The sequence below is a fragment of the Pan paniscus genome, chromosome 7 (genome assembly GCF_029289425.2).
Source record: "Pan paniscus chromosome 7, NHGRI_mPanPan1-v2.0_pri, whole genome shotgun sequence".
Classification (NCBI taxonomy): Eukaryota; Metazoa; Chordata; class Mammalia; order Primates; family Hominidae; genus Pan; species Pan paniscus.
The window spans coordinates 58,260,112-58,287,871 of record NC_073256.2 but is presented as its reverse complement, the minus strand read 5'-3'; the positions used below and the strand labels follow the sequence as shown (position 1 = coordinate 58,287,871).

The 27,760-nt window shown below is 34.5% G+C and overlaps 1 protein-coding gene across 3 annotated transcripts in view; it reads left to right on the top strand.

The window, feature by feature from the left end:
* Positions 1-27,760, top strand: part of ADAM2 (ADAM metallopeptidase domain 2) — a 96,400-nt gene that overhangs the window by 7,961 nt on the left and 60,679 nt on the right. For 2 of the 3 annotated variants that reach the window (XM_055116499.2, XM_003823309.4), the window contains exons 4-7: positions 6,073-6,151; positions 9,302-9,378; positions 9,794-9,962; positions 21,517-21,573. In XM_055116499.2, the coding sequence (XP_054972474.2) occupies positions 6,073-6,151; positions 9,302-9,378; positions 9,794-9,962; positions 21,517-21,573 (382 nt within the window). The remainder of the gene's footprint in view (positions 1-6,072; positions 6,152-9,301; positions 9,379-9,793; positions 9,963-21,516; positions 21,574-27,760) is intronic. The other variant, XM_055116500.2, reaches the window with a different exon arrangement.

Sequence of the window (27,760 nt, the reverse complement as noted above, 5' to 3'; positions counted from 1 at the left end):
CCTTCATGCTGTGCCCTCATACAGTAGAAGGAGCAGGTCAACTCTCTGAGATCTCTTTCATAAGGACACTAATCCCATTCATAAGGGTTCCAGCCTTGTGGCCTGATCATCTCTCTAAAGTATCACCTCCTAAAACCATCACATTGGTGATTAGATTTCAAAATATAAATTCTGGGATGAAACAAACACTGAGATGACAGAAGCAGGTATTGATTTTTTTTTCGTTTCTATTAGCAACTTGCAGAGGAAATTTCTAGCTCTATTCCTTTCATTTAAATGCTCACATCAATGTGTTCTGATGCTTGCGACTATTGTCGTAAATAATGTGTTCTCATGCTAATGACCAGAGGACATTAAACCACCTGTTCTTAAGGTATGATTCTGATCCAGAATCCATCTTACTTTGCACAGCTTCACCTGCTCACTCTTTCAGCTGTGGTACCAGCCTTTGTTTCTATTGCTTTGATCATTCCAATTAACCCTATAATACAATCAAATCAGGAAATTTTTTGGCAAAGGGAAGACAGTAAATATTTTAGACTCCAAGCTCTATATACTCTCTTGCAACTACTTGCTGTTGTAAAAGCAGCCATAAACAGTATGCAAATGATGGGTGTGGTTATTTTGCAATACCACTTCATTTTCAAAAACAATCTATCAGCTGGATTTGACCTATGGGCCAGTTTATTACCCCATTATTTATAGTGTAGTCCTGTATTTGAAAATTATTATTGTTCATCTGTCATTTCAATATCAAGAGTGGTGATGGAAACTGGGAAATAGGTCTCCTTTGTGTCACAAAAATCACTGTCAATTATCTTCAAAATTTTTAAATGTTCATTGCATAATAAAATTGGCATACATTAAAATATAAAATATGTTTATGCAGTTAAATAAGTGTCGTGAAGTGAATATTTATGTAACTCTCTGACTTTACACATATATTGACTGCACTCAAGAAGTTGTGCTGTTTTTCATTTGCTATAATAGCCCCTCAGTCCTTCTCACTACTTTTCTGGATTGTTGTGATATCCATTTCTCTGATTTTATTTAGAATTTATTATCCTAGCTAATGTGGTTTCTTTTTGTCTTTTTTCTAACTCTAAATAAATGAATTATGATGATTTTTCTAGTTTTAGTCACTCAAATTAGTGTTCGTGAGGTTTTTCAATGTTGTCGCAAGTAATTCCAAGCTATTCATTTTTATTACTGTATAGCATCCAATTTCATGATTATACAACAATTTATTTCATCTTATTTTGAACATTTTGTTTCTGTCTAGTTTGGTTATGTTAAAATGTATATTATTTTGGGCCTATGCACAAGATTTTATAGGACATATGACTAACAGCATACTGATGGGTTAAGTTACATGCACTTTCATAATTACCATACATTTCCTCCAAAGTATTATACTAATTTACTCACTCCTCTGAATTATATATTCTATTAATAGTGGTAGATGTTTTAAGTTTTAAATGCTTATAATTATATACTTATGTCCTACTGTGATTTGATATGTATTTCTCTAACTGTAAATAACTTCTCTAACTGTAAGTAATTTAATATGTATTTCTCCAACTGTAAATAATTTCTCTAACTTTTTAAATACAGCAGTTAGCCATATGGAATTTCTCCCCTGTGAAGTGCCTGTTTAAGACATTTGTTCTTTGTCAAAAGATATTTCTAATCTGACCTTTTCTCTCCTTGTGTTTTCACACTTATGGTATTTGGTAAAGATAATTCTTCCATTATGGTAAGTTATATTTGTATCTTGTATAAGAAACCCTTTCTTACTCAAAGGCCATGACTAAATCTTATATAATCCTCCAAAATATTTTTAGTTTTGCCTTTCCCATTCAGGTCTTTGTTGAAACAGAAATTGGCTTTTGAATATGCTATAAGGTAGACAACCAATTTAGTTTTTCTGTATGATTTTTCAAATGTTTCAATAGCTTTATTGAATCTTCTATCTTTCTGTACATGTCTTCTGTGTGATGATGGTTATATATTATACATTTATATATGGTTTTATCTGTTTCCAAGCTCTTGATTAAACTTTTTGGTCTATTTGTCTATTTATGATAAATCTTGATAGCCTAAAGATAAAGCCTTTTCACCTTTTTCCTCATCATAGATGTTTTGGCAATTATTTTTCTTTCAAATTAGCATCCAGTAGACCCAGCACAATTTAAAAATGATATTTCTTCACTGCACTGTAATGTAATCTTTTTTTATAAATTAAATGACTGTATATAAAGAAGTCTCTGGATTCTTTGTTCTCTTCTCTTTGTTTAAATGCTCATTCTTAGACCCTGTCTATTTATCAGTCCAAATGTCATAGTTTTAATTACTATGACTTTATAATAGGTGTTTATAACCAGACTTGTCCTTCAGTTTTAAGGTGTGCTTACTCTTCTTGATTGTTTAAATTTTCACATGATTTTGGAAACATTATTTTTTCTGTTTTATCTTTTGTTTTATATTCCTCTTTTTTCTTCATTGCCTCTATCCGATTGAATCTACTAATTTATATTATACATTATTCCTCAATTAAATTCTTTGTTATACATTCTTTTAGTAGTTTCTCTACGTTAACATATCAACTCTTGAGTAATTGAATCTATTACAGATTAGTCCTCCTACCAATTACCATATGTTTTTAGATCCTTAAATCTCTAACACCCTTTACCCTCTGCTTCCCATTCATTATTTTTTTCCACACATCACAAACCTGTATATTTTTAAATCCCCATGAAGTATTACTATTTTTTATAAAGTCAGTATTCATTTTAATTTAACCAAAATTTACCAATTCTGGTGATCTTTAGTTCTCCCTACATTTCTGTGCTTCTATCTGGAGCTAATTTTGATATATCTCAGGAATTCTTAATATATTTCTATTATAAGACTGCTTGTTTTAAATTATATATGTTTTTATTTGTCATTAAATCTTTATTTAATCATATTCTTCCCCTTCCAGCTATATAAAGGTCTAATTGACAGAAAAAATTATATATAAACAGTTTGCAACATATTTTTAGATATGTATACATTGTGAAATGACTAAGCTAATTAACATATTCATCAATTCAAATACTTACCTTTTTTGAGGTTAAGAATACTTGAGATCTAATCCCTTAGCAATTTTCAAGTATAAAACATTACTAACTACAGTCAACTTGTTGTACAAAAGCTCTCCAGAGTTTATTCCTTCTAAATGAAACTTTCTTATCTTTAACCATCATCTCCCATTTTCCCACTCTCAGCCCCTAAAAACCATCATTCTACTCTCTGCTTCTATGAGTTTGAATTTTTTAGACTCTCCATATAAATGAGATCAGGCAATATTTTTCTTTCTAAACTTGGCTTATTTTGCTTTATGTAATGCCCTCCAGATTCATCCAGCCTGTAGCAAATGAAAGAATTTCTTTTGTTTTTATGACTGCCTAGTATTCCATTGTGCATATATACTACATTTTCTTTATCCATTTGTCCATTGATGGAAACTTAAGCTTGATTCCATATCTTGACTGTTGTGAGTTCTACTGCAATAAACCTGGGAGATGTTTATTACAGATATCTCTTCAACATACTAATTTTATTTGCTTTGGATATATGCCCAGTAAAGGGACGGCTGAATCATACAGTAGTTCTATTTTTAACATTTTGAGAAACCTCCTTATTATTTTCCATAATGGTTGTACTAATTTACATTTCCACCAACATTGTGGAAGTGTTCCCCTTTCTCTATGTCCTTGCCAACACTTGTTCTCCTCTGTCTTTTTGATAATAGCCAATCAAACAGGAGTAAGGTGTTATCCCATGGTGGTTTTGATATACATTTTTCTGATGATTAGTGAGAATGAGAAGTTTTTCATATACCTCTTGGCCATATGTATGTCTTCTTTTGAGAAAGTCTATTTAGGTATTTTGCTCATTTTCAATTTTTTTTTTCTGAGTTGTTTGTGTTCCTATACATTTTGGATTTTGACCCCTTATTAGATGTATAGTTGGCAAATCTTTTCTCCCATTCTTTAGGTTGTCTCTTTGTGGTGGTGTTTGCTTTGCTGTACAGAAACTTCTAAATTTTGTGTACTCCCATTTGTCTAGTTTTTGTCTAGTTTTGTTTTTGTTACCTGTGCTTTTGTAGTCATATCCAAAAAATCATCACCCAGACCAATGTCAAGCATTTCCTCTATGCTTTCTTCTAGTAGTTTTAGCATCATAACTATTATGGTTAAGTTTTAATCCATTTTGAGTTTGTTTTTGTTTTTGTTTTTGTTTTTCTCGCTCTGTAGCCCAGGCTGGAGTGCAGTGGCGCTGTCTCGGCTCACTGCAAGCTCTGCCTCCCGGGTTCACGCCATTCTCCTGCCTCAGCCTCCCAAGTAGCTGGGACTACAGGCGCCCACCACCATGCCTGGCTAATTTTTTGCATTTTTAGTAGAGTCGGGGTTTCACCATTTTAACCAGGATGGTCTCAATCTCCCGACCTCGTGATCTACCCGCCTCGGCTTTCCAAAGTGCTGGGATTACAGGCGTGAGCCACTGCTCCTGGCCTTGAGTGCTTTTTTAATATGGTGTGTGAAACGATGCAATTTTGTTTTTCTGCATGTGGGTGTCCAGTTTTCTCTATGTGATTTCCCCATTGTGTCTTCTTGACAATTTTGTCAAACACCAACTGACTGTTGATTTCTCTTATATCTATATTGTTCCATTGGTCTATATATCTATTTTTATACCAGTACTATGCTCTTTTGGTTACTATGGCTATACAGTATAGTTTGAAGTCAAGTAGTATGATGCCTCTAGCTGTGTTCATTTTGGTCAAGCTCGTTTTGGCTATTTAGACAAATTTAACGAAGGAGGTAAAAGATCTGTGCATTGAAAACTATAAAACATTCTTAAAAGAAATGAAGGAAAACAGCAAATAAATAGAAAGATAAAGCATGTTCATGAACTGGAAAAATAAATATTGCTAAAATGTCCATAATACCCAAAGCAATCTACAGATTCAGTGCAAACCCTCTCAAAATTCTAATGACATTTTTCACAGAAATGTAAATAAAAAACAATGCTAAAATTCATATGGAACAACTTAACTATATTCTTATAAATTTTTGCTGGAATAAATTCTAAGATGTCTTTGAAAAAGATGTCGTTTGCCTTTTAAATCATCATTCCATTGTTTTCTGACTTTTTTTTTCCTTTTCTATTGATGAAGTAGCTGTATTATTTGTTAATTGGTTTATTAAGAATTATTTGTTTCTTCAAAAGTAGAATTCTTTTTCCTTGAAACTTTAAAGATCTTTAAAGTTTATCTGGGCTTTTGTTAGTTTTTTTTTTTCTTTTGATGATATATTTATATCTGACTTTTATTTCCCTTTATCCTACTTAATTTACATAAAGCTTTTTGATACTGTGTCATCAATTTCGAAACAAAAATGCTCTGATCTTCTGAGATTAGCTTCACTTTTTATGTAACTTTGGCAAACAATACTAATGCTTGGGGTGCATTAGTATTAGTAACAACATAGATGCAAATCTCTGAGTTTATATTATCATCAAATGAGATGAATATTATATAATAAATAAATAGAGTAGAAAGAATGTGAGAAGGTAATATATGCTTGGGCAAAAACTATAGAGCAAATTTAGAGTATGGTTTAAAAATCCTATGCTTTGGTGATTGAACAAGTTGACATTTTAAATAAAATTTTCAAGATAAACCTCAGTGGGAAGTTGATGTATAAGCAAAGACTTGAAGTAGATGGAGAACAATGAACTATGTTGAAGAACTTTCCAGGAATGGCCAACAAAATGGAACAAATATCCTGAGGTCCAAGCTTGCCTGTTGTGTTTGGGAAACAGCTAGGAGGACAGAGTAACAATAGAGTGAGTGAAGTCTAAGATGTTTGAGTAAAATTTAGAACAAAATCCATATATTTAGAAAATATCCCTCTGTTTCTCTTGCTCTTTCTGTGTCAACCTACCTGTCTATAATTAATAAAATAAATGTTTCAAAACAAAAGTTTAAGAATCAAATTTTTCCATTTTATCTTTATGTTACAGAAACTTTTTACCCCATAATTTTAGAGTTTACAGTTATAGTGGCACAGGAATTATGAAACCACTTGACCAAGATTTTCAGGTATGTTTTTTATGATCTCTTTTATTTTTGTCATGTGAGTGTCTATGATCACCTTATTTAGTGTCCACATGTTATTAGAGTCTAAAGTGTTGGCTCATGGCTTCTTGGCATAAGTTTAATGTTTTCCTGTTGATGATGTATACTGATGTACTGAGTTAGCCCTAGTAAACAGATGATTAACTAAAAAGACATGATTGTAGTGTTTCTAAACTATTTAGACACATGCTAAGGGCTTATGTGCCTGAGGTGATAGGGACTAAATATGTTGTGAAATATGTAAAATGAAAAACCATGACTTGTATCAAGAAAGCTAAATCTGAGGAGAAAATAAGAATCTAATCTTCTTTGAAGTATGTTCAAGGACCGAATAAGTACACATGAAGTTTCACACACGTTTAGGAGTATATTAAATTTTCATCTATTTGGAACATGTAGAGCTTAATTTAATGTTGTCTATAATTTGTTATAAAAATAATAAAGAAGAGTGAATAAAATTGCCGGGATTGGTCATGCCTGAAATGTTCTTTTTTTTTTTTTTTTTTTTTGAGATGGAGTTTCACTCAGGCTGGAGTGCAATGGCGCGATCTCAGCTCACCGCAACCTCCGCCTCCTGGGTTCAAGTGATTCTTCTGCCTCAGCCTCCCAAGTAGCTGGGATTACAGGCATGTGTCACCATGCCCGGCTAATTTTGTATTTTTAGTAGAGACAGGGTTTCTCCATGTTGGTCAGGCTGGTGTCGAACTCTCGACCTCAGGTGATCCACCTGCCTTGGCCTCCCAAAGTGCTGGGATTACAGCAGTGAGTCACTGCACCCGGCCTCTGTTCTTTCGTTTTTTAACCTCAGCCCTGCTCTACTAATTGCTGTTGTGTTTTCCATTTGTTGTTCTTGATTTCTATATAGCGACTCAATCAAGTGTTTTGAAAGTAAAGCATTTTTAGAGAGGCTAGGATTTCAACAGAAGAAGTAATAGATATGGTTAGTTGCTTTAAGTTTTGCCCAAGAGAGTACACAACTCTATGAGTCAGTTATAGAGTAGTCTATATAAATATATAACTAATATACTGTTACATAGTGTTATACACACACATACATATGTGTGTGTGCGTATGTGTGTTTGTATTTGCATGCATGAGAGAGAGGACAGAAGATAGAGTGAGAATCCAAGACAGAGGCACAGGAGATCACAATATCCCACACCTTTATTTTGTATCATTCTTCCATACATAACTCTGCTTCCTACCTCCCAAGAGGTAACCATGAAAGATAAATGTACAGTTAAAAAAAAAAAACAAGCAAGAATGCTACAAAGCATTCAAAGCATCACAATCTGAATGTGGTAAGTAGTTGCATGTTGATCTCAAATGTAGTAAAAACATGCTGCCTTGAAAATAAATTGTGTTTGCCAAGGTTGCAGGCCTACCTCTATCCTAGGAAAAAGCTCATTAAATTCGGTTGGGAACAGGTGTATTTATTGGATTATTTATTTTTCTTAAGTCCACACATGATTCCCATTCCTAAAGTCATATTATCTTGATAAATAAAGACTTATCTACAAAAGAAAAAAAATCAGCCAGCTAAACCAGGAAAGAGTTTGTTCCCTGCATCCAGAGTAGGACAAGTGTAAGCCATTCATCATTGTCCTGGATTTTGTGATCTCTCCAGGACAAACAGATAGTCATCATAATTAAAAGGTAAAATTACCAGGATGCTTAAACAATCTAAAATGTGTGTGCACATAAAAACAGACCTCAGGCCGGGTGTGGTGGCTCACACCAGTAATCCCAGAACTTTGGGAGGCCAACGCGGGCGGATCATGAGGTCAAGAGATGGAGACCATCCTGACCAAAATGGTGAAACCCCGTCTGTACTAAAAATACAAAAATTAGCTGGGCATGGCAGCATGTGCCTGTAGTCCCAGCTACTCAGGAGGCTGAGGCAGGAGAATCACTGGAACCCAGGTGGAGGAGATTGCAGTGAGCCAAGATCACGCCCCTGCACACCAGCCTGGCGACAGAGCAAGACTCCATCATAAAAAGCAAAAAACAAAAAACAAAACAAAACAAAAACAGACCTCAAATCCTCAAATTATGGAAGGCATAATTGATGGAAATGAAAGAAATAGACAAATAATACTTATATTTGAAGATTTAAACATTTCTCTTCCAATAATAAAGTAGAAAGAAACTTTGTAAACTTCTAAATGAAGTAGAAAGAAATTCAGCAAATATATCAAGTGTATACACACACTTTTCAAGTGCAAATGTAATATTGAACAAGAAGATATTAGAGTGAAGGCAAATGATGCAAAACTGACTGATAAAAATAAAAAATAAAAATAAACTGCGAAAGGATATTGGGTAATAAGTGAAGCTTTTTGATTCTTCCATGAAAATTTTATCCTATGTGACTTAAAAATGACTTATTCTTTCATTTCTAAGTTTCTCAATGTCATCCTGTGTTTAAGGTTGATGTAACTTCCTGATACTCCACAGAATTAGAAATGTTATCAATCTGGATATTATAAACCACATTTGGAAGGAAGAAGATAAAAGCTGTGGAATGTTCAAGATATTTTTACCTTCATTATATAAAGTATGAAGTATACCCCAATTGGTGATAAAAATAAAAGCACAAATATTTTCACATAAATTTCTAAATAAGATGGAAATAGAAATACAGTGTATTGAGTCCATGAAGTATGGTATTTGGAAAGTGGTACAAACTAAGATTTTAGGTATCACAGTAGAAAGATGAACTATAAAGCAAAAGTAAATACAAATTCCAGGTGAAATTTGCAAATGAAAACATTTTGATGGAATTAAAAATTAACTTTGCTTATCTACCATGCAACATTGTCAGAAAAGTATGAAAAATATAAGTTTTGATGATGTTTACCTCACTCTAGCAACTGAGAATGTCATGCTTAATTTAAAACCTATAGAAATATGAAAATACACTCATTTTTTATAAATCTGTGGGGAGTACTTTGGAAAACCAAGCCATATGCTCATCTAATAACATTATAAATCCATTTTTGAAACATGAGTGTTTGATGCATAAAAACAAAACACATATATGTTTTACATATTTGAAAATTGTATCTGTAACACAAACCATTCTAATGGAGATATGTGTATTTTATCTTTCAGAATTTCTGCCACTACCAAGGGTATATTGAAGGTTATCCAAAATCTGTGGTGATGGTTAGCACATGTACTGGACTCAGGTTGTAATTTACTGTTTTATGAATTACAAAATAAAATATTTACTTCAAAATTATTTTAAACATTTTAACATAATATTCAGTGGTTCTAAAGTGTGGCATGACTATTGTGGAAAACTGCCACTCACAAAGCATGGTATGGAAATACTTATGATGGCTCCTGCCCTTATGCAGGATTATGATTTTTTAAATATATTTGGAAGCCATGAAATATTAATAGCTAGGCAAATGCTAATAGCATTACTATGGGGTGTCACTCAGTAAGTGTGTGGATACCCAGTGACTTTCTCCTATTTTATCACCTTAGATTCAGGGTAAAAATAATCTGCACACCATGAAAAAATAATGCTAAGTGGCATTTTATGGGCTTTTCCACAAGGCGTTATTTTACTTATTAATTTTTTTTTGAAATTTTTAGGGGCTTACTACAGTTTGAAAATGTTAGTTATGGAATAAAACCCCTGGAGTCTTCAGTTGGCTTTGAACATGTAATTTACCAAGTAAAACATAAGAAAGCAGATGTTTCCTTATATAATGAGAAGGATACAGAATCAAGAGATCTGTCCTTTAAATTACAAAGCGTAGAGGTAGGTGATTAATTGAACAAACTCTATGGTTATTACTATACAGCAATGTAAGCACTGAAATTTATAGTTGATAAATTACATATTTACACACCCATAAAATCCAAAACATATAGCCACATGTATGGATACATGTACCAGAAACTTCATGACTTATATCATTAAGCCTTAAAACTAGTTTTGTAATTTTCCAGATCTCCAATCATGACATTTTCAACTGTTAGTGGCATCTTTTTCTGTAATCTAGACCTTTATTGTCAGCAGATGCACTCCTTCCCCATAGCCATTATGTTAAAATTCTGGTGTAACAAACACAAATGCCATCCACATAAACAATGAAGATACATATCTAGGGTTCTGAGGAGAGTCACCCCTATCTTGTAAGGGAACTGCCTCAGGGGAGGTCATTATATTTTTCTCAGGGGATTCAGGGTTATTTAATTTCCTCAGAAAGTGAGAGAGAGGTTGCTTCTACTAGCAAACAAGATTCACCAGCATTTAGGAGTTTTATAGCCCCAGCTTCATTAAGGTCCTTCTCTAGGTTCCCATTCCAGTTTTCAGGATCCCACTGCTTCCCACTCAATGCTTTCTCTTTGATGGCAGTACCATGGGAGGTTAGGAATTCAGTTTGCACTGTAATTCATCCACTGACAGGATAAGATTCTGGGTTTGGTTTTCAGTAATCTCAGCTCTGTGGCTATGGGATATAAAAATTTATTTCAAGACACACAAATAAGCTTTTGGGTAATTTATGCATCGCTTGAGATGGTAATTCAAATACTTAAACTTATTCTCTTCTTTCTCCACTTTGTCCAGCAACATTAGGAGCAACCAATCTCATTATATTTGCTAGTTTGACAAAAATATTCAAAAGTATCACATACATGGTCACCAAGACCCTTGCCTTCGTAAGTGTTTGATCAGAAGTATTCAGTGGTAATATTTTGCCTGTCTTTATTGCTACATCATGCCATGAACTATCTTCTCTCTATAGAATTGTCTTTAAATCTAATCAAAGTAGAAGGCAAATTCCCAAAACCCCAGCACCAATTCAGAAGATGTCCCCTTAAGATTCTGTTTTCTTGGTACCTCATTCCTGGTACCAACATCTATATCAGGGTTCTCCAGAGAAATAGAAAACCAACAGGAGATATACATGTGTGTGTTTGTGTACATACAGAGAGAGGGAGAGAGAGATTTTATGGAATTGACTCAGATGATTGTGAAGGCTTGGTAAATCCAAAATCTACAGGGTAAGTGGGCAGGCTGGTTATCCAAGGAAGATTTGCAGTTTAAGACCAACATAGTCTGCTGGCAGAATTCCCTTTTGTTTAGGAAATACTCTGTTTTCTAAAAAAGGCTTTAACTGATTGGATGAGGTTCACCCACATAATGAAGAGTAATGTGCTTTACTAGAGCTTTACCAACTTAAATGTTAATTTCGTCTAAAAGGCACCTTCACAGAGGCATCCAGGGTAATGTTTGACCTAATATCTGGGCACAGTGGCCCAGCCAAGTTTACAGGTAAAATTAATCATCACACCAATATCACATCATTTATTCTTATGTTTCTTCTAAATGTTTTATTCTTTAATCTCATTTTGATATATGATACACTTTAATATTTTGTATTGGATGAGGTAGAAATTCAAATTGGTTTTTTTTCATATCAATATCCAGCTGTCCTCACACCATTTGTTGAAGAGATTATTTTTTCCTCATTGAACATTCTTGATTTTTTTTCAAAGATCAGTTGACAATAAATGTTAAGTATTATTACCAGACTTAAAATTATAGTCCATTAATCTTTATGTCTACTCTAATGCCACTACCATGTTTTCTTTACTACTGTATTTTTGTAGTAAGATTTGGAATTGGTAAGTGTACATCCTTCAATATTCTTATTTTCCAAGATTCTTTTGGTTATTCTGGCTACTATGCATTTCCAAACATATTTTAAAATTTATTTACTTTTAATTTCCATAAAATGGCACCCGGGATTGTGTTAAATCTGTAGATAAACCTGAGGAATGTTGCTATATTAACAATATTAACTCTATCCATGAGCAGTAAGTAGCTTTTATTTTTTAGATATTCTTTAATTTATTTCTGCAATGTTTTATATATTTAAGTCTAAGTCTTCAGTAAAGATTCTTTTGTTATTTATAGAAGTGTTATTATTTTAGATGTTATTTAAATTTTATATCAGTTTGGATTTCTCATTATTAGTATTTGGTAATTAGTGAATTTTCCATATTGGTTTTGTAGTCTGTGAACTTGGCAAACTTGTTTATTAGTTTTCTATTGAGCTCCATGACTTTTTATGTACATGGTCATGCCATCTTGAATAAAGATAGTTTATCTTGTTTCTTTCAGACTAGGATATCTCAAATTTCCTTTTTCTTACTTAATTGTCCTGATTACTAGTTCCAATATAATGTTGAATAGAATAGGTGAAAAGAGATGTTCTCATCTTTTCCCAATCTTAGGGAGAAAAGATTCAGTCTGTCACCCTTAAGCATAATGTTATTTGTAATTTTTTCACAGGTGCCCTTTATCAGGTTAAAGAAGGTTTCATCCAGTGTTAGTTTGTTAATGATTTTTGTTTTGTCATTAAGGGTTGTTGGATTTTGTCAGATATTTTTGTTCTGCAACGTCTGTTGAGATAATAATTTCATTTTTATCGTTATTTTGTTAATGTGGTGTAGTGCATTAATTGACTTTTGATTATTAAACTAACCTTGTATCCAGTCTCTCTTTGTTATAGTGCATAATTCTTTTTATGTATCGCTGGGTTCAGTTTGCTGGCATAATTTTGAAGATTTTTTTCATTTATATTTATAAAGAATATTGCTGTGCAGACTTGTTTTCATATGATATTTTTCTCTGTCTTTGGTATCAGGGTGTTACAAACTTCACGAAATGAGTTGGGAAGTGTTGTCTCCTCTATTCTGGAAGACTTTGTGGAGGATTGATTTAATTATTTCAACATCTGTAAAATCCATCTGGGATTGGACATTTTTAGGGAAGGATTTTTATTAGTAATTAAATTTTTTCTCAAGTCTATTATAATTTTCTAATTTCTTTTGGAGTCAATTTAGGTAGTTTGTGTGTCTATAGAGGTTTTTCTATTTTATCTATTTATTTCTTGGCATATTGTTGTTTGTAGGACTCCCTTATAGGTCTTTAAATATCGGTACGATTTTTAGTAATCTTCTTTTTCATTTCTGATTTTATTAATTTAAATATTTTCTTTTTTGTGTGGTCAGAGTAGCTAATAATATTTTAATTAAAGTGTATCTCTTTTAAAGCACATGTTACTAAGTTTTTAAACATTTTAAATCACATCTGACAATTTTATTTTTAACTGACAGATAATAATCACACTTATGGGATACAAATGATATTTTGATACTTGAATAAAAGGTGTAATGATCAAATCAGGGTAATTAGCTTATTTATTACTTTAAACATTTATCATTTGTTTATGTTGGGAACATTCAAAATTGCCTCTTTAAGCTACTTGAAAACATACAATAAATTATTGTTAACTATAGTCACCCTATGGTGCTACAGAACACTAGAACTTACTCCTTCTATCTAGCTGTACTTTTGTAACCAATAGCCAACCTTTCCCCATCCGTTCCTCCCCTGACCCTTCCTATCCTCTCATGACCACAATGTCACTCTCTACTTCTATGAGCTCAACTTTTCTAGTTGCCAAGGTTATTTATTGCATCTACTTTTAATGCACACACTTACATAATTTAGATTTAATCTACCACTTTGTCATTTCTTATTTGTCTTATATGTTCCTTATTCCTTTATTCTTTCTTCTTTTATATCTAATCTATTTATTTTTTTCAAGGATTTAATCATGATGTTACATCTTTTTTATTAATCAAGTATTTTTATTTTTCTCCTCTAATGAGCTTTTACATTATATATTGTTTCATATATTTTGCTCTTATATAGTCTATGAATACAAAACAATTTTTACAACATAATAATTTTAGTGGCTAGTCTAATTAGAAGTTGACAAACTATGGCCCTCAGGCCAAATCTGGCCCACAGGCTGTTTGTATAAATAACATCTATTACTGCTATTCTATATATTGTTTATGTATACTTTCATATTATGGTGGCAAACTTGAATAGTTGTGACAGAGACTGTATGCCCTACAAAGAAACTTTATAACCATGGCAGTCATTCTTCATTCTCCTGTCTTCCCAGGAAACTACAAATCTATTGTCATAGATATAGACTTGCCTTTTCAAGATATTTCATATAACTGGCATCTTACAATATCTTTTGTGACTTCTTTCACTTATAAGGTGGTCAAAGCTCATCAGTACCTCTTTTATATTTATGGCTGAATAACATGTGCCTGGGTATAAATATACCACTCGTAAGTCATATAGTCATAAGCTGATGAACAAATTGGTTGTTTCTACTTTTTAAATATTATAATATTGCTAGGAACATTAATATATGTTTTATGTGGATATATGTTTTTATTTCTCTAGGTAATTACTAAGATTTGAACTGCTAGGTCATAGGCAGACTCTGTGTTTCACCTTTTGAGTGGCTGCCAGATTATTTGTCCAATGTGGCTGACAATTTTATATCTCCTGAAACAACATCTGTGGGTTCCAATTCCTCCACATTTATTTATTTATTGTTTTTTATTTTTTGAGATGCAGTTTCACTCTTGTTGCCCAGGCTGGAGTGCAATGGTGTGATCTCTGCTCACTGCAACCTCCACCTCCCGGGTTCAAGTGATTCTCCTGCCTCAGCCTCCCGAGTAGCTGGTATTAGAGGTGCACACCACCACGCTCGGCTAATTTTTTGCATTTTTAGTTGAGATGGGGTTTCACCATGTTGGCCAGGCTGGTCTTGAACTCCTGACCTCAGGTGATTCACCCATCTCAGCCTCCCAAACTGCTGGGATTACAGATGTGAGCCACCGCGTCTGACCTCCTCCACATTTTTTTTTCAACATTTATTACCAGTCATTTTGATTATAGCCATCCTATTATGTGTGAAGTGATATCTAATTGTGGTGGAACGATTTAAAACTTTAAAAGTTCTAGTTTGTGCTATCATTATATGTTTTTATTTTTATACATATTATACACCTCATAGGACTACTACTATTATTACTCACATTATTGTTTTAAATAATTCATATCTTTTCTCATTCTGTTCATTCCCTCATGCTGTTTTATGCTGTCCTCACTTTTGGAAATAAAAATTATTATCATTTAAATATTCTTTCTGCTGTATTTAAAAGGTCATAAAGTTATTCATTTGTTTTGATTAAAAATTTCATGTAATTCCCTGCCCCATTCCCCAAAATACCAAGAAGCTTCTACCAGGAAGTGCTTGCCAAGTTGATTATTAAGTTCACTTACAAAACATGAATAAATAAGCATATTCAAAGAAACATCTGAAAATGTAGAGCAATGGGGAAATCACAGTTCTCAACCATCTGTATTCCTATTCTATTTCATTTTATTTGCTAGCCTTATTTTATCCTCCACCTACTTCCAACATAAAAATTTAATTCCTAAATTTGAGTGTCTATTGTTTTCTCTCACTTGAATTCCATCCTTATAATTCTAAACAGAAAGATCCTATAACCTTATTCCATTAATCATTTTATTATGTGTAATATTTTGAATTATCATCTACAGTTCCTTCATTATATGAACATAATCATATCTCCTTAATACTAAAAATAGATTTAAAAATAAACGAAATAAAATAGAATCTATTATATACCTAGCACTTTCCATTTCTTCACATACCAGCTTTATATTACAATAAGGGGAACCATCCATCCTGACAGCTCATTAACTATTCATTTCACAAAAATGCAGTTTCTGTCTCCACAAATAATCAGTGGTGATCCATTGTTAAATTGGCTTTTTGAAATATTGAGATACATTTTTAAAGAGTGAAAGTAAAAATTCCCTAGAACTTTCTAGTTATCTTATTTTCTGCAATAATGCTGTCTCTTGCTTCTCATTTTCTTACATTTTCTGACTTTTCCATATACATTCACATTTTAAATATTGATATTTGCTCAGTTATATCTCATGTTTGAGCTTGTTATCATCACATATAATATACATAACATATATATCATATATATGATATATATATATGATATATATATATATATATATATATAGTTCTATGGCTTTACCTACTGTGAGCTACAGATATTCACTCCCAGTCCAAATTTTCTCCTGAGTTGATAATTCAATACAGGACATGTTGGTTGTTCGATTGAAACACACATACATGGACACCCGCACCCACACACCCCATATCTATCTATCTGTCTATTTATTGATGGATAAATCAATCACCTACATTTTTCTTCCAACTTCCTGAATATTCTTAACCAAGGACCTTTGACATTTTTAAATCTGAATATTTAATTCATACATATTGCCAAGTGGATCAGTGTAATACTGTGAGTTCTCTGATGTTTCTGACTAGATCCAATTCCTTAGTCTTTATTTGGCCAAGGCAACCTTTGTCCTAAATTTGGAGTCCTCTTTCAACATCATATATGTAAGCACTTTTGTCTCCTTTTAGGGCTACTTTGTCTTAATAAAATGGCTTGGCTTTTGCGGATTTTTTTTTCTGAGACAGAGTCTCACTCTGTCACCCAGACTGGAGTGCAGTGGTGTGATCTTGGCTCACTGCAACCTCTGCCTCACAGGTTCAAGCGATTCTCCTGCCTCAGCCTCCTGACTAGCTGTGATTACAGGTGTGAGCCACAACGCCCAGCTAATTTTTTGTATTTTTAGTAGAGACAGGGTTTTGCCATGTTGGCCAGGCTGGTCTTGAACCACTTGGACCTCAAGTGATCCACCCACCTCGGCCTCCCAAAGTGCTGGGATTACAGGTGTGAGCCACCACGCCTGGCCTGTGGATTTTTAAAATTGGCATCTGGCCACCTTTTCAACACACACAGCTCCTGGCATTCTCTCATGCATCTGTGTAGTTTTCTTTTCTTTTTTTTTTTCTGCCCACCTTTTCAACACACACATTTATTTACATATATTTATTTTATTTATTTATTTTTCATTATACTTTAAGTTCTAGGGTACATGTGCACAATGTGCAGCTTTCTTACATATGTATACACGTGCCATGTTGGTGTGCTGCACCCATTAACTCGTCATTTACATTAGGTGTATCTCCTAATGTTATCCCTCCCCGCCCGCAACCCCACAACAGGCCCTCTTGTGTGAAGTTCCCCAGCTTGCGTCCAAGTGTTCTAATTGTTTAATTCCCACTTCTGAGTGAGAACATGTGGTGTTTGGCTTTCTGTCCTTGTGATAGTTTGCTCAGAATGATGGTTTCCAGCTTCATCCATGTCCCTACAAAGGGCATGAACTCATCCTTTTTTATGGCTACATAGTATTCCATGGTGTGTATGTGCCAGATTTTCTTTATCCAGTCTGTCATTGATGGACATTTGGGTTGGTTCCAAGTCTTTGCTATTGTGAATAGTGCTGCAATAAACATATGTGTACATGTGTCCTTATAGCAGCATGATTTATAATCCTTTGGGTATATACCCAGTAATGGGATGGCTGGGTCAAATGGTATTTCTAGTTCTAGATCCTTGAGGAATTGCCACACTGTCTTCCACAAGTGTTGAACTAGTTTATAGTCCCACCAACAGTGTAAAAATGTTCCTATTTCCCCACATCCTCTCCAGCACCTGTTGTTTCCTGATTTTTTAATGATCACCATTCTAACTGGTGTGAGATGGTATCTCATTGTAGTTTTGACTTGCATTTCTCTGATGGCCAGTGATGATGAGCATTTTTTCATGTGTCTGTTGGCTGCATAAACGTCTTCTTTTGAGAAGTGTCTGTTCATATCCTTCACCCACTTTTTGATGGGGTTGTTTGATTTTTTCTTGTAAATTTGTTTAAGTTCTTTGTAGATTCTGGATATTAACCCTTTGTCAGATGGTTAGATTGTAAAACTTTTCTCCCATTCTATAGGTTGCCTCTTCACTCTGATGGTAGTCTCTTTTGCTGTGCAGAAGCGCTTTAGTTTTTAATTAGGTCCCATTTGACAATTTTGGCTTTTGTTGCCATTGCTTTTGGTGTTTTAGTCATGAAGTCTTTGCCCATGCCTATGTCCTGAATGGTATTGCCTAGGTTTTCTTCTAGGGTTTTTATGGTTTTAGGTCTAACATTTAAGTCTTTAATCCATCTTGAATTAATTTTTGTATAAGGTAAGGAAGGGATCCAGTTTCAGCTTTCTACATATGGCTAGCCAGTTTTCCCAGCACCATTTATTAAATAGGGAATCCTTTCCCCATTTCTTGTTTTTGTCGGGTGTGTCAAAGATCAGATGGTTGTAGATGTGCGGTACTATTTCTGAGGGCTCTGATCTGTTCCATTGGTCTATATCTCTGTTTTGGTACCAGTACCATGCTGTTTTGGTTACTGTGGCCTTGTAGTATAGTTTGAAGTCAGGTAGTGTGATGCCTCCAGCTTTGTTCTTTTTGCTTAGGATTGTCTTGGCTATGCCGGCTCATTTTTGGTTCCATATGAACTTTAAAGTAGTTTTTTCCAATTCTGTGAAGAAAGTCATTAGTAGCTTGATGGGGATGGCATTGAATCCATAAATTACCTTCAGCAGTATGGTCATTTTCACAATATTGATTCTTCCTGTCCATGAGCATGGAATGTTCTTCCATTTGTTTGTGTCCTCTTTTATTTCGTTGAGCAGTGGTTTGTAGTTCTCCTTGAAGAGGTCCTTCACATCCCTGGTAAGTTGGATTCCTAGGTATTTTATTCTCTTTGAAGCAATTGTGAATGGGAGTTCACTCATGATTTGGCTCTCTGTTTGTCTGTTATTGTATAGGAATGCTTGTGATTTTTGCACATTGATTTTGTATCCTGAGACTTTGCTGAAGTTGCTTATCAGCTTAAGGAGATTTTAGGCTGAGATGATGTGGTTTTCTAAATATACAATCATGTCATCTGCAAACAGAGACAATTTAACTTCCCCTCTTCCTAATTGAATATGCTTTATTTCTTTCTCTTGCCTGAATGCCCTGCCCAGAACTTCCAACAATATGTTGAATAGGAGTGGTGAGAGAGGACATCCCTGTCTTGTGCCAGTTTTCAAATGGAATGCTTCCAGTTTTTGCCCATTCAGTATGACATTGGCTGTGGGTTTGTCATAAATAGCTCTTATTATTTTGAGATACGTCCCATCAATACCTAGTTTATTGAGAGTTTTTAGCCTGAAGGGCTGTTGAATTTTGTCGAAGGCCTTTTCTGCATCTGTTGAGATAATCATGTGGTTTTTGTCTTTGGTTCTGTTTATATGCTGGATTACGTTTATTGATTTCAATATGTTGAACCAGCCCTGCATCCCAGGGATGAAGCCAACTTGATCGTGGTGGATAAGCTTTTTGATGTGCTGCTGCATTTGGTTTGCCAGGATTTTATTGAGGATTTTTGCATTGATGTTCCTCAGGAATATTGGTCTAAAATTTACTTTTTTTGTTGTGTCTGCCCCAGGCTTTGGTATCAGGATGATGCTGGCCTCATAAAATGAGTTAGGGAGGATTCCCTCTTTTTCTATTGATTGGAATAGTTTCAGAAGGAATGGTACCAGCTCTTCTTTGTACCTCTGGTAGAATTCGGCTGTGAATCCATCTGGTCCTGGACTTATTTTGGTTAATTATTGCCTCAATTTCAGAGCTTGTTATTGGTCTATTCAGGGATTCAACTTCTTCTTGGTTTAGTCTTGGGAGGATGTATGTGTCCAGGAATTTATCCATTTCTTCTAGATTTTCTAGTTTATTTTCATAGAGGTGTTTATAGTATTCTCTGATGGTAGCTTGTATTTCTGTGGGATTGGTGGTGATATCCCCTTTATCATTTTTTATTGTGTCTTTTTGATTCTTCTCTCTTTTCTTCTTTATTAGTCTTGCTAGTGGTCTATCAATTTTGGTGATCTTTTCCAAAAACCAGCTCCTGGATTCATTGATTTTTTTGAAGGGTTTTTTTTTTGGTCTCTATCTCCTTCAGTTCTGCTCTGATCTTAGTTATTTCTTGCCTTCTGCTAGGTTTTGAATGTGTTTGCTCTTGCTTCTCTAGTTCTTTTAATGGTGATGTTAGGGTGTCAATTTTAGATCTTTCCTGCTTTCTCTTGTGGGCATTTAGTGCTATAAATTTCCCTCTACACACTGCTTTAAATGTGTCCCAGAGATTCTGGTGTGTTGTGTCTTTGTTCTCATTGATTTCAAAGAACATCTTTATTTCTGCCTTCATTTCGTTATGTACCCAGTAGTCATTCAGGAGCAGGTTGTTCAGTTTCCATGTAGTTGAGTGGTTTTGAGTGAGTTTCTTAATCCTGAGTTCTAATTTGATTGCACTGTGGTCTGAGAGTTTGTTATAATTTCTGTTCTTTTACATTTGCTGAGGAGTGCTTCACTTCCAACTATGTGGTCAATTTTGGAATAAGTGCGATGTGGTGCTGAGAAGAATGTATATTCTGTTGATTTCGGGTGGAGAGTTCTGTAGATGTCTATTAGGTCCACTTGGTGCAGAGCTGAGTTCAAGTCCTGAATATCCTTGTTAACTTTCTGTCTCTTTGATCTGTCTAATGTTTACAGTGGGGTGTTAAAGTCTCCCATTATTATTGTGTGGGAGTCTAAGTCTCTTTGTAGTCTCTAAGGACTTGCTTTATGAATCTGGGTGCTCCTGTATTTGGCTCATATATATTTAGGATAGTTAGCTCTTCTTGTTGAATTGATCACTTTACCATTATGTAATGGCCTTCTTTGTCTCTTTTGATCTTTGTTGGTTTAAAGTCTGTTTTATCAGAGACTAGGATTGCAACCCCTGCTTTTTTTTGTTTTCCGTTTGCTTGGTAGGTCTTCCTACATCCCTTTATTTTGAGCTTATGTCTGTCTCTGCACATGAGATGGGTCTCCTGAATACAGCACACTGATGGGTCTTGACTCTTTATCCAATTTGCCAGTCTGTGTCTTTTAATTGGAGCATTTAGTCCATTTACATTTAAGGTTAATAGTGTTATGTGTGAATTTGATCCTGTCATTATGATTTTAGCTGGTTGTTTTGCACATTAATTGATGCAGTTTCTTCCTAGCATTGATGGTCTTTACAATTTGGCATGTTTTTGCAGTGGCTGGTACCAGTTTTTCCTTTCCATGTTTAGTGCTTCCTTCAGGAGCTCTTGTAAGGCAGGCCTGGTAAAAGAGAGAATAATATGAATAGCTTGGAACCAATGAAAATATGGAGAATGGAAGATAGAGGAAAGTTGTTTCCCAAGTAAATTAAATAATTGATTAGGTACAGAAAAGTGACAAATAGATGAAAAAGATTTTATGATATCTAGTGTTGCTTATATTATCTGGTTTTATTTCTATATGCAAAATTGTGTTTTTCAATATTTAGTTCATTAATAGTAGTGACATGCACTAAAAATACTTAAGTAATTCTGTAATTTTGATGTAAAATTTGTGGATTTTTTCAGCCACAGCAAGATTTTGCAAAGTATATAGAAATGCATGTTATAGTTGAAAAACAATTGGTAAGTATATTCTGATTTATTTATGTCCCTTAATATTTGCAATGAGGGATTGTAATAATAATTTGGAATACATTTTTAACAGAAAAGAATTGATAATTTTGCCTTAGCTCTGCATTAATGCACTTTAAATTATTAATATCAGTAGTAAATTGAGAATCAAATTTTATATAGTGTTTAATTTTATAAATAGCAATGTAAAGAAAATAATTGCTACCTCTATAATAGTTTACAAATAGTTTTAGAATTATTATAGAAACTTGTATGTATTCTAGAACTATATTGAATTTTAAAAATAATGCTTGACATTTTGGATATTATTTAAAAAGAAATAAAAGTTTCCCATCTGTACATTTTTTTTGTAGACAGGAAAATAATGGCTTATACTGGGGATGAAAGGTGGTGATTAAGTATTTTAATGATAAATATTGTAAACTTGGGTAAAATAAGTGATCAATATGTTTATTTTTCTTTATGTATTTATTTATTTATTTTTTGAGATGGAGTCTCTCTCTGTCCCACAGGCTGGAGTGCAATGGCATGATCTCGGCTCACTGCAACCTCCACTTCATGGGTTCAAGTGATTCTCCTGCCTTAGCCTCACAAGTAACTGGGACTACAGGCACACACCACCACACCCAGCTAATTTTTGTATTTTTAGCAGAGACGGGGTTTCACCACGTTGGCCAGGATGGTCTCGATCTCTTTACCTCATGATCCACCTGCCTCGGCCTCCCAAAGTGCTGGGACCACATGCGTGAGCCACCGCGCCTGGCCAACTTTTTCCTTACGTTTTAAAAAATGTTTAGCAATTCTGTGTCCTTTGAATTTCCATTTAAGACCACCTTATCCATTTCTGCAAATAGGATGATTATATTTTGATAGAGACTGTGTTAATTCTATAGATCAATTTGGGAAGGATATTTTTTCACAATTTGGAATACTCTAATCCATGATCATCATATATCCACCCCATTATTTAGATCTTCTTTGATTTCTCTCAGCAATATTTGGTAGTTTTTCAGTATATGAGTCCTTTGCTTTTTGTTAAATCTATTCCTATTTCCTAATCTTGTTTCTAATATGATTACATTTCATATTTTCATTTTGATTGTTCATTTGGTAGTGTAAAAAAAGTTAATTGATCTTGTATCTTGTGATTTTTGCAAAAAATGTTTGTTACTTGTAATTGTGTGTGTGTGTGTGTGTGTGTGTGTGTGTGTGTGTGTGTATTCCTTAGGACTTTCTGCATACACGATCATTTTGTGATAAAACATAACTTTGTTTTAGGCTTTCCAATGTGAAGCATTTTTATTTATTTTCTTGCATTATTGTCTTTGCTAGAACCTCCAGGACAATGATTAAGTGTAAGTTGAGAGAAGACTTGTGTTGTAGTTTCAGTGTTTGTGGGAAAGCCATAGATTCACCATTTAATGTGCTAATAAATTAAATATTAGCTGCTGTGTTGTCGTTGTTACTGTTTTTATCAGGAGTAGGTGTTGAGTTTTGTGAAATGTATATTCTGTTTCTGTTCAGATGACTATGGGAATTTTTGGTCATTATATTAGTTAAGTGTCTTACAGTAATTTAAAGTTCCAGTTGATCATGATGCATAATCTTTTTTATATATTTCTGGCTTCAGCTTGCTAACAGTTTTCTTAGGTTTTCTTTGTATATATTGTGCAGTATATTTATTCTGGATGTTGGAAATCTGAGACCAGGGTAGCAGCATGGTTACATTCTGGTGAGGGCTGTCTTCCTAGCCTATAGATGGCCACCAAAAAGCAAACTCTCTAGTATCTCTTCCCATACGGGCACTAATCTCATCATGAGGGTCCCACCCCTATGACCTCATTGAAACCTTATGATATCCCAAAGATACCATTTCCAGATACTGTTACAATGGGGCTCAGGGCTCCAAAATATGAAATTTTGGAGAGAGATAATTTACTCCATAGAACTCCAGCCCTCACTTCCCCATATTCGTGTCCTTCTCCCAAACAAAATGTGTTCATTCCATCCTAACAGCTCCAACTCTAACATTTAAAGTCCAAAGTCTCATCTAAATATCATCTCAATCTGTCATGGGTGAGACAGGATGTACAATTCATACTGAGGCAAAATTCCCCTCCAGCTATGAAACCTGATAAGTAGAACTTTGTGTTCCACAGGGAAAAATAGGAAGGAAGCAAAGGGCCATGGTTTCCAGGCAAGTCCGAAAGTCTAGCAAGACAAATTTATTTAGATTGTAAGCCTCAAGATTAATGCTGTTTGGCTTGATGCCCCTTTTCCAGGTCTACTGGGAGGGCAGTGTCACTTCCATGGCTGGGGTCGCTGGGTGGTCCTGCCAGCAAGGCTACAGGCAAAGGCCATCCAAACTGTGGAAATTAAGGCAGTGGCTCCGATCATCTCTGAATCACCTTCAGGGTATCTTTTCCTCTTCTCTATTATTAGCACTCATTTTCAGCTCATTTCAGCTGTATCGTTCCATCCTGTCAAATCTAAGAAGTCTGGCAGCCCTCCTTCATTGTGTCCTGTCTCTATCTCTTTCAGTTAAAACAGGCAGTGTTTTCACTCATATAATCCTATAAAGTTTTTGTCAAATGATTGTGCAGCCATTTCCTTAGTGTTCTCCTTAGAACAATCTTTGCAACAAAGATAGGCAGGAAATCACCAAATCTTCAACTTTTGGTTCTGCTTTGCTTTACAGTTTCTCTTGAATTTATCTCTATCATTTTGCATTTCAGGGTAAGCAGTCAGGAGGCACAATGCCACTCAATGCTCTAACATTTTGCTTGGAAATCTTCTCAATTAAATATTCTATTTTATCACTCACAAGTTTTACCTCCAATAAAACACTAGAACATAGTTTACATTACCTGCATTTTATATATAGATATTTATATATAATAGATATTTATAATATTACAAATAATATAATATTTATAATATATATAACATTGTGTTTTTTTATTATGTGTCACACTTTGTTGAAAACAGGACATTTTTAATATAATATAGTTGGGCAATTCTGAATCCTGAAAGCCTATCTTGAAATCGTTGTTTCTATTCTTCTGTTGTTTGTTTGTTTGTTTAGTGCTTTGCTGGAGCAATTCTGAAGACTCTGCTTCTCTAGCAGTGTGTCATCACTGATGTCTTTGCATTTTTTTTTCAATTCCCGTTTTCATTTTTTGAGCCTGGATTCCTAGTGGTTGTCCTTGGGTTGGCATATCTTATTGACTGGTCAGAGTCTATGTTCCAACAACTTGCGAAAATAAGGCTTCCACTCTTTGCCAATGGGTTTACCTTTGTGTTGGAAAAAGTATTCAATATCCAGGCAGTTTTCACTCAGGCAAGTTTTACTTACTGCAGGACTTACTCCCATCTCCTCTACTAGTGAGTCAGCCATGAACTTGTGCATAGCTTGGCCCTTTCCAATTTCCCCTGAGCAGGGATGCTACTTCATATATATATGGAATATTCCTGACTACCGTGACTATATGGGTGCTTTCGAGACCATTTTGGCTGTTGCATTGTCCACAATTTCATGCTAGGTTTCTGGCTAATCTTCTGGTCTGTTGCTTAAAATCACCAGTTTCACAATCTATGTTTAGATGTGATGTTGGCCTTCCCTGTTCATTTGCCACAGATAACTATTGTTTTTGACAACGTACCTGAGCATGTGGTCTCCCTGCTGTCAGCTACAAATCATGTCATTCTACTTTAATAAGGAAGCTATTAGATTCCTGGCTTGAGCTGTTATGGTAGAATTGCCACAGGCTAGAGCTAGCTATGAGGATGGGAACAGCTCAACTAAAATGCCACAAATTCCCATTATTATTATTATTTTTTACCATAGCATTAATAGTTTTTCTTTAATAAATTACTCTTAAAGTTTTGTATTCCTTTGGTCATTTTCCAGAATCTTGAAATGATTTTTGACAATTTTGTCTTGTTTTATCTTTGTTTATTGTGCAAAGGATTTGCAGAGCTTATCGTTTTTACCATTTCAGGAGTCTCACTACATTTTCCAAGTTTATTTCTATGAATTTGCTTTTCATTGGCTTTGTAAACTAGATATTTTTAATAAAACATTCTACTCCTTGTCATAGTCACCTTTAGATCCCCTAGTCACTTTTCTTGACCTGCGCCTATCTGCCTAGGCATTTGGCTGCCTCCTGTCCCTATCAAAACATAATCCCCAATGTGATGGTATTAAGAGGTGGGATCTTTGAGAGGTGATTAGGTCATGAGGTCAAAGCCCTTATGAATGGGATTGATGTCCTTGTAAAACAGGTCTAAAAAGGTTTGTTTGCCCCTTTCACTCTATGAGGACACAGCTAGAAGGTACCATCTATAAGGAAATGAGCCCTCATCAGACACCAAATCTACCAGTGTCTTGATCTTGAATGTTCCAACCTCCAGAGTTGTGAGAAATAAATGTTTTTTTAATAAGCTACTCAGCTTGTGATATTTTTGTTATAGCAGCCTGAATGGACTAAGACAATCATGATCACTCCACACATCTCATCAAGGAGTAGAGAAGAAGTATACTCTAAGATACTGCAAGTATTTTAAGAGTATTTTAAGCAAGACATGTAAAGATATGCACTTTACCAGAATGCAAAATACCATGCATTCAGAAGCCAAAAATATGAAGCTATTTTTAAACTTTACCATACTTATTTTTTACTGAAGTGTTTAGCATTTTGATGACTGTCCCATATTTTGACAATACTCATATCATAATTTTTTATAATTTTAATGTCAACGTAACTATTTCTTCCAGTGTCTTTACTTTTTAATTCCCTGATTTCTCTATTTCAATAGTATTGTTCATCAACCTGCCTCAGCCACTGACTTTCATCATCATATATTATACTTCAGGATTGCTATCACATTACTCTTCTCTACTCTTATATTTAAGCCTCTCAATCTTTGAATACTCCCTCTTATATTTCTCTTTCCCATTTCCAGACTTTAATATTTTATGCCACCAAGACATTTATCCATTAATTCTTCAATTTTTGCATTGTCCTTTTCCATGTACTCAGTTCTTCCATTGAAAACCACATATCCTATGGTTTCATGATTACTGTCATTCCCTACGAACACCTGCAACTCCCTTGCCATTTTCCCTTTAGTTGCCTCTCTGGAAAAACCTCAAACCTGGTTAAATCCAAGTCAACAAATAATTTGTTCACAACTGCAATAAAGCACACAATGATAGGGCATGTTCTCACTTTAGTTCCATAAATCCTGAAACGTCATTATGCTCCCCACTGTCTTGCCTTGCTGACTCATATTTCGCTGATAAAAGAAATCAGAAGAGAACATCCACAAACTCTTGTCACTTTCTCAAACACTTAGCCTGGATATTTAATCATGTACTCTGTTTTCCTTGCCATTACCACGAATGAGATGGTGCTCCAGTCTAACACTAGAATTCCAAATGTGCACATTCACACTCAGCTCCTTAAGGATGTGGCTCTAACAATTCTTGTCCACATCAATCCTTATTAGTTCTTGGCCATCAGCAAATAAGTATTCTTCCATATTAAAAACAAAACAAAACAAAACAAATAAGCAAAGATAATCGTCCTTCTCTCCAGCTAACATGTCGATGTTTTACTTTCACTTATAACGCTCCTTAAAAGGGTCATCGGTATTTACTAATCCCAGTACCACTCCAAATATCTTTTCAGTCTAGTCTTATTTTCATTTTGATTCTGATTTCTATCCCCAAAATTAATTTTGCTAAAGGACATTTCAACTAACTGAGTTTTAGAGTTCGAATTGGCTTTTATCAGCAATTAATGAACGAGGCATCATCCAGTCTTCAAAATAGGAGCTCCAGGCACAGCAGAAAAGTCGCCTTTTTAAAGGCAGCTTTATCAAAAACAAGGAAGAAGCACAGCGCAAAAAAAGTGGATTGTTTAACATGAGATCACTCTGCTTGTACGGGATAAAACAGAGGGAACGTCATTATATTGGCTCAGGTTGACTGGGCACCTTGGGATTGGTTGCGAGAATCCCCTATTTGTTTTGAAAACTGGACCATTTAGGGATTTGGCTATCATGTTTTCCTTGAATTCTCAGAAGGCCAGATCTTACAAATAAACAACTTAAGTTTAGATGGTCATGTGGATTTTTAGTATGAGTGACTCATTTTGGGCCTGCCATGTTTTCT